The 7,428-nt window shown below is 47.9% G+C and overlaps 1 protein-coding gene across 4 annotated transcripts in view; it reads right to left on the reverse strand.

Annotated features, from left to right (window-relative positions):
• Ulk4 (unc-51 like kinase 4) overlaps nucleotides 1–7,428 on the reverse strand; it is a 308,678-nt gene that overhangs the window by 283,047 nt on the left and 18,203 nt on the right. For 3 of the 4 annotated variants that reach the window (XM_031345897.1, XM_031345899.1, XM_031345900.1), the window contains 5 exons: nucleotides 6,667–6,759; nucleotides 4,825–4,946; nucleotides 4,607–4,676; nucleotides 3,836–3,932; nucleotides 2,072–2,176 (listed from right to left, as the gene is read on the reverse strand). In XM_031345897.1, the coding sequence (XP_031201757.1) occupies nucleotides 2,072–2,176; nucleotides 3,836–3,932; nucleotides 4,607–4,676; nucleotides 4,825–4,946; nucleotides 6,667–6,759 (487 nt within the window). The remainder of the gene's footprint in view (nucleotides 1–2,071; nucleotides 2,177–3,835; nucleotides 3,933–4,606; nucleotides 4,677–4,824; nucleotides 4,947–6,666; nucleotides 6,760–7,428) is intronic. The other variant, XM_031345898.1, reaches the window with a different exon arrangement.

Here is a 7,428-nt window from a genome sequence, read left to right on the forward strand (position 1 = left end):
AGTGAGCCACTGAGCTAAGGAGCAGTGAGGCACTGAGCTAAGGAGGAGCAGTGAGCCACTGAGCTAAGGAGCAGTCACTGCCACAGGGCTCTACTGTCAGACATTGATATCTGATTGGGAAAGCAAAGCAAGGACCTGTTAAACAATAAAGCTTTAGTATTTAACAATTAGAAACAGGCAGGACAAAATTATAGACAGATACTTCACAGAGAGAAACGCCTTAAAAATAATAAAAAAGCAAGTTGTTAGACTGGTGTGGCATGCACAGTGTCAGTGGAGGTGAAAGGCGAGCTGAGGTCTAGATGCAGCTCCGGCAGTGAAGGACAGGAGGGCCTTGATGGCTGCCTTTGAGAAGGGAAGAGCTGTTCCAGAGGACGCTGCACATACATGCTTCATCATGCACTTGCACTTCATCTGAGAAAGCCAGCGACGAAGAAACTAACGGCTGGTCTAGGAGTTTAGACCATGGGCCTTCGCCTCGAGGGTTGTCAGCCACCCCTGTGCCTAACGTCTGCATAACTGTGTGTGGCTGTCTTTAGCCCTCACAGACAGACAGCATTCTGGACAAAAATGACAAAATGAGTCTTACTCAAATCTGACACTCTAAATCGTACTACTCCAACCACAATAAATCCTTGCAACAAAAGTCTTAACTAAAAACACTCCACAGAATACCTGACCGTCGCCGGGCGGGGATGGCGAATACACGCCTTTAATCCCAGCACTTGGGAGGTAGAGGCAGGTGGATTTCTGAGTTCGAGGCCAGCCTGGTCTGCAGAGTGAGTTCCAGGACAGCCAGGGCCACACAGAGAAACTCTGTCTCAAAAAACCAAAAAAAAAAAAAAAAAACCCTGGCCACCACTCAGTCACGAAGTGTCACAGGACACGACATACAGGGACAGACTACAGGAGATGGACAGAGGGGGCTCAAGAGTGAACGTGGGCCTTGAGTAGACAAAACACAGAAAGTCAACAGGTGGAATTAGTGGAGACTGGGGTCACTAAGTCCTCAGCCTGCCAACCTGAGCCTATGGCGACCCACATCAGGCCAGGCAGAGAAAGGCAAGCAGGGCCTTCTCTAACCACAAACCTTTCCTCTGAATCTAAAACTTATTTTAAGAATATAGCTTACAATTGTTTAGATAAAAATAGTTTTAAAAAAAAAATTTTCTGCTTGCTACAGTTTCCCAGAAGCCTTAGTAAGGAAATAAAGAAGGAGACTTCAGCCAATGAACTCAGTCTGCTCTACAAAACCCATTGGGACAACAACAGTCTACTCATGAAGCCTAGCAGAATCCAGTCTCTCTGCCAGACTCTGAGTCATGGAAAGACTCAGGCCTTCATGGGAGCCGGTCATGTAAGGCAAAGGCCGTCTGTCTAGGAAATCAGCACATTCCCAGATGAGAACAGGGGAAATTGCCACAAATGAATGTGGAAAAGACTTTCAACAATACAAAGCTGGAAGAATAAAACATAGGGGGCTGGAGAGATAGTTCAGTGGGATAAGAGCACTGACCGCTCTTTCAGAGGTCCTGAGTTCAATTCCCAACAAATACATGGTGGCTCACAACTATCCATAATGGGATCTGATTCCTTCTTCTGGTGTGTCTGAAGACAGTGACAGTGTACTCATATACATAAATAAATACATAAATCTTAAAAAAATAAAAATAAAAATAAAAATAAAACATGGAGTGGAGGCTGAAGGTGAGTGTGTGGGGCTGGAAATCACAGCAAACTGGGAGCCAGAGACAATGCTTCACAGCGAGTCCCTGTCACCCTCAGCAACATACTGCTCTTTCAGAAGCAAAGAACACACCAGGAGCTGAAATCAGGATGGGACTGGGAGCTGAGGTCTGGGGTCTAGAGGTTGGTGGACCTCCTCGGCATGCAACAAATGAGCTCAAGCAGGATGAAGCACCCCCGCTGCAGTGATGTGCAAGTGAAGGGAGAGTGGAGGGCTATGGAGTGTGGCAATGAAGCACACAGGACAAGCAGCCGAGGGGAGGAGACAGTGAGGCAGAGAATGTTCTGACCTCCTCCCACCCCCACAGTGGGTGTCCCCCTGCACCTTCGGATTGTCTATAATTGGGGTGGTCACAAGATCCGAGTCCGTGTAGATCAGCTCTCTCATCTGGGACTCCAGGGTCCCCAGGCTCAGGTGCCCGCTTGTCATCTGGAACAAGAGCAAAAGTCACACTTCACATTTATAAGGAGAGCAGCAGGCCAGAGGTCCTGGACGCCTGTGCCAATGAACTCCAAGTACGATGACGACACCTGATGTCAGCCTGATGGGTCTTCACATAAATACTGAACTGTGTGTGCTGTGCCCATTTTACACATGAGAAATGTCAGAAAGCAACTGGACAGTCACACCAATAGTCCTGATGGCTGACTGGCTGGTCACACCAACAGTTCTCACCCCTGGGTCAGTCAGGATCACACCGCAATCCTCACTCACTGTGAAGTAAAGGTGACTTAGCACTGCCCAGAGTTTGGCTTGGTTTTGTTTCTTTTTTTTTTTCTTTTTTCTTTTTTAAGACTTATTTATTATTATATCTAAGTACACTGTAGCTGTCTTCAGACACACCAGAAGAGGGCGTCAGATCTCATTACAGATGGCTGTGAGCCACCATGTGGTTGCTGGGATTTGAACTCAGGACCTTTGGAAGAGCAGTCAGTGCCCTTACCCACTGAGCTATCTCGCCAGCCCCTTGGTTTTGTTTCTTAAGGTGAGCCTTGGCTCATCCTTCATCCACAAAACATGCAACTACTTCTGTCTTCCTGAATACTCGTGAAATTAAATTCTTAGATTTTAAAAGTTCTGGTGTGCTGCCTTGCTTCTAAAGAATTAGACACACACACACACACGTATGAATTAGACACACACACATACACATATGAATTAGACACACACACACACATACACACATATGAATTAGACACATACACACACATACACATATGAATTAGACACACACACACACACATACACATATGAATTAGACACACACACACACACATACACATATGAATTAGACACACACACATACACATATGAATTAGACACACACATACACATATGAATTAGACACACACACACACATACACATATGAATTAGACACACACACACACATACACATATGAATTAGACACACACACACATACACATATGAATTAGACACACACACATACACATATGAATTAGACACACACACATACACATATGAATTAGACACACACATACACATATGAATTAGACACACACACACATACACACATATGAATTAGACACACATACACATACACATATGAATTAGACACACACATATACACATATTACATTGTGTCGGTTGGGGTACACACATTATGTACACACATACAAACTTTAATACAATGATTCATGACTACATATTCTCTAATTCCATTTACATGAAATGTGCATCCAGGCTGTCTAGGAAGATCCATGGACTAGGAGTGGGGACATGGAGGCCAAGTATGACAGCAAACAGTTACAGTGTTTCCTTATAGGATAATGAAAGCAGCTCTCTGACTGGCTGGGACAACAGTCACACAGCCTGTGAATCCTGTGAAAGTTCATGAAACGTCTACTTTAAATGGGTAAATTGTATTTCATGTCCACTATACCTCAATATAGTCACCATGAAAGGCTACCTCAAAGCAACAACCAGGGCCTCGTGCTTGCTAGGAAAACCAGCATTGCTCAGGGGTCACACCACAGGGTTCAACGCTATCCTCATAGCAGAGTTCACACCCAATCGATAATTACCTCCACAAGTGTCTGTAATGTGTCAAGAGCCCACGGCTGCTCACCTTGGATAAAGGAGAGGTCTTCTGAGGTGAGCTGGGGACCTCGCCCTCTCCAGGATTTAATTCCACCATGGCACTAGTCCTTGGAGTGGGCCGTGAACTGGAAAACACACAGCAGCTTAACATCAACAGGCTGTAGAAGCAATCCCTTCGGCTCCCTGTCTCCTCGCACGGGGAGAATGGTGGGAAGCCGGGAGGACTCCGTCCTCTCGCACGGGTTCTCAGCGTAGAAGCTTGAGGCCTAACTTGTTTAATGACTGTAACTTTTGCAGCTGCTTCTTTTAAAGAGTGTTGGTACACGAGCCCATGCAAGTGGAGGTCCGAGGATGTCTCTGCACATCTGGCACTCCCCAACTCTTGGTCCCCAGGTGTGTGGCAAACGCCTTTACCTACTGAGCCTCCCACTGGCTCTGCAACTGCTCCGCAGGCAGTTTTCTGGGTAACTTGTGTCTAGATCGTATGCTACACTCAGTCTTCTCCTTTTGTAACGTTTGCTACATGTTTGGTGTTTCACCAGCAACTGTTAGCCACACTTAACAATGGCTTTCATGACGATGTTCTCTGCACAAGCACATGCATCCACTGCCCCCCCCACCGTGTCTCCCTCCCACTGTCACATTCCTTCCCAGCTGCTTCCCTTCTGTGTTCATGTCCACTTGGGGATGAGGCTTGTGGTAGAAGCATGGATTAGTGTTTTCTTTTCTAGCTCAGAACCTTAAAATATGAATTTTGTTATCTTCTGACTGGCTGATGGTGCAGCTGAGTTTTACATACCTGAGGAGAAATATGGATTCATTCAGCTGGCCTCCCATGATACTCTTGGGCCTCAGCTCCGTTGGGTTTTCTGTGATCGAAGAGTAATATGTTACCCAGGAGGAACAGAAACCACCATGAGCAGAATGAAACATGAGAAGACATGAAAAGGAAAGCATACATGGGGTGGGGGCTCCTCTAGACAGGTCTAGGCCTACACGGCTCAAACCAAGCCTTACCTAGCCTGAAAGACTGGCTGAGCCGATGAGCTGCCTTCTGCCCTTTGGCTTGTCCATTCTTAGGGCTCTGCAAAAGCTCTCTGGAATCATGTGGTCCAGAACATTCCATGACGTTTCTGCTGCTTAACAGGCGAGATCAACACAAACAAACCTCAGACTCCCTGGGGTTTTGCAGATAGTGCAAAAGGTGCCAGAGTGTAACTGCACTGTGTGTCTTACTCATGAAGTCACAGAACTGGGCATCTACACTGAGCCCTTTCCTAGATGCCAGGCATGTACCTACATCTAGGGTTCTAAAAACCCTTTCTCTGACAAACGGCCAGAAGCAGACAGACACGCAGATGCCAGAGCCTGGAGTACCTCAAAAACCAGCAATAAGTTTCTCTCCCTGCTACTTGGCCTAGGGTTCATGAAAACTAACTGTAAGGGCCGCTGCTCAGTCACTGTCCCAAGGAACAGGAGTGAGCGGTCTCTAGAGGTGAGAGGGTAGAGGAATTTTCTAGTGAGCTCGAGTTTCTTTTGTCCCTGACCATCCTCCTGCCAGGTAACCTTAACACCCCCTCAGCTTCTCCAAGACTTGGAGCTTAAGTGATGTTCTCTCTGTGCTGGGTTAGAAACACTCAGAAGGAGCAAAGCGCTAGCCCAGTTCTGAAAGCCCACGGACAGGCGGACATAATAAGACCATGGCTGCAGCAAGACTCTCATGATTAACAAACTCCGACTTCTCTACACAACACACTGTGTTTGGCAAGATTAAAAACAGAAGCAGTCATTTACCAGGGAGCAAACAGGGAACATTAGCAATACTACCACTGTGCCTGGTGGCCAAGACTGAGAGATTTTATCATAACAATAAAATGCCTGGGCAAGACACACTTAGATGAGTCTGTGGACACACATGACCACCATATCCTGAGCTCTGACCTTTTAATTTTGGAGTTGCTTGTGCACACAGCCACAGAGGCCCGGTAAGAAAGCCAAGTTCATCAGAGCCCTCTACACTTAGGCTGACAGCAACGCAATGCTGACAGTCCCCTCCCCATCACGTGATCTTTAGGGGAATAACTGCTGAGTCAGACACTGGACCTAGGACTCCCACACCAGGAACCCAAGTCACTTCTACCCACACTTAGTGACCACACCTAACAGAACAGGGGCCAATGCATCCTGTCTTGTGTTCAGAGGACAGGTACCCAGGTATGCCAAGCAAGCCAGACTGTGGCTTCCACACAAGATGCTTAAAGGGGGTGGGGGAGAGCCCTGATCAGAAATGAACAAGATGAGAACCAAAACATCAACCTGTCCTGATGAACCCCCAAGTGGCCCCCAAGGCTAGAACCACACTGGGCCTGGGTGGCACAGAGGCCGGGGCACACTACCTGAATGGGGCGTTGTACTGGCTGGTTTTGTGTGTCAACTTGACACAGGCTGGAGTTATCACAGAGAGGGGAGTTTTAGTTGGGGAAGTGCCTCCATGAGACCCAGCTGTGGGGCATTTTCTCAATTGGTGATCAAGGGGGTAGGGCCCCTTGTGGGTGGTGCCATCCCTGGGCTGGAGGAAGTCTTGGGTTCTATAAGAGCAGGCTGAGCAAGCCAGGAGAAGCAAGCCAGTAAGGAACATCCCTCCATGGCCTCTGCATCAGCTCTTGCTTCCTGACCTGCTTGAGTTCCAGTCCTGACTTCCTCTGGTGATCAACAGCAATGTAGAAGTGTAAGCTCAATAAACCCTTTCCTCCCCAACTTGCTTCTTGGTCATGATGTTTGTGCAGGAATAGAAACCCTGACTAAGACAGGCGTCCTCGGAGGTAGGGTCTGGGTGGCATGGAGGCCGGCACACACTACCTGAATGGGGCGTCCTCGGAGGTGGGGTCTGGGTCTTCTTTCCGCAGGGCATCCTTCCAGAAGGGGTGCTGCAGAACTCCCTCCCAGGATAATCTTTAGGAAACATGGTGGCACAGCTCTTTAAGGAGATCCGGACCTGACCCACGAGTGGCATCAGATCCCTCCACCCGTGAGCATCAGCTTTGTAGCTGATTTACATATCACTTCTTCCTCAGAAGCCTGAACAAACACAGAATCTGAAGTTTCAAGTTCACAATCCAACAAGCCTAACGTCTTACAAGACGAGCAGGACTATTTGGTTGGTTGTGTGGCTCTGATGTGAGGTGAAGCTGCAGATGGATGCGTGTGCACTCATTCCGTGCTGGGGGCTGTTGAGGGAGGTTGTGGAGCCTTTAGTAAATGGGGACTGGCTGGAAGGAAGTGCAGCATGGGAGGTAGAGACAGGTCAGAGATTTCATAACCTTGCCCCACTCCGCGTCTGCTCTCTGCTTCCTGACTGAGGAGACAATGTGACCAGCTGCCTCACACTCTGGATGCTTCCTGACTGAGGATAAAATGTGAACAGCCGCCTCATGCTCTGGGTTCTTTGCCCCACTCACCATGAAGGCCTCTGTCCCTTTCTCAAGTGTGAGCAGAGATCAACCTTTCTCCTTTACTTGCTTTGGCAGGAAGCAGCCACCCAGCTGAGCCCCATTACTCTGTAGGTGTGCTCACTGCATTGAAGGGAGCTGAGCCCCATTACTGTCTAGGTGTGCTCACTGC

This window comes from Mastomys coucha, unplaced genomic scaffold (assembly GCF_008632895.1).
Source record: "Mastomys coucha isolate ucsf_1 unplaced genomic scaffold, UCSF_Mcou_1 pScaffold23, whole genome shotgun sequence".
In the NCBI taxonomy this organism is placed as follows: domain Eukaryota; kingdom Metazoa; phylum Chordata; class Mammalia; order Rodentia; family Muridae; genus Mastomys; species Mastomys coucha.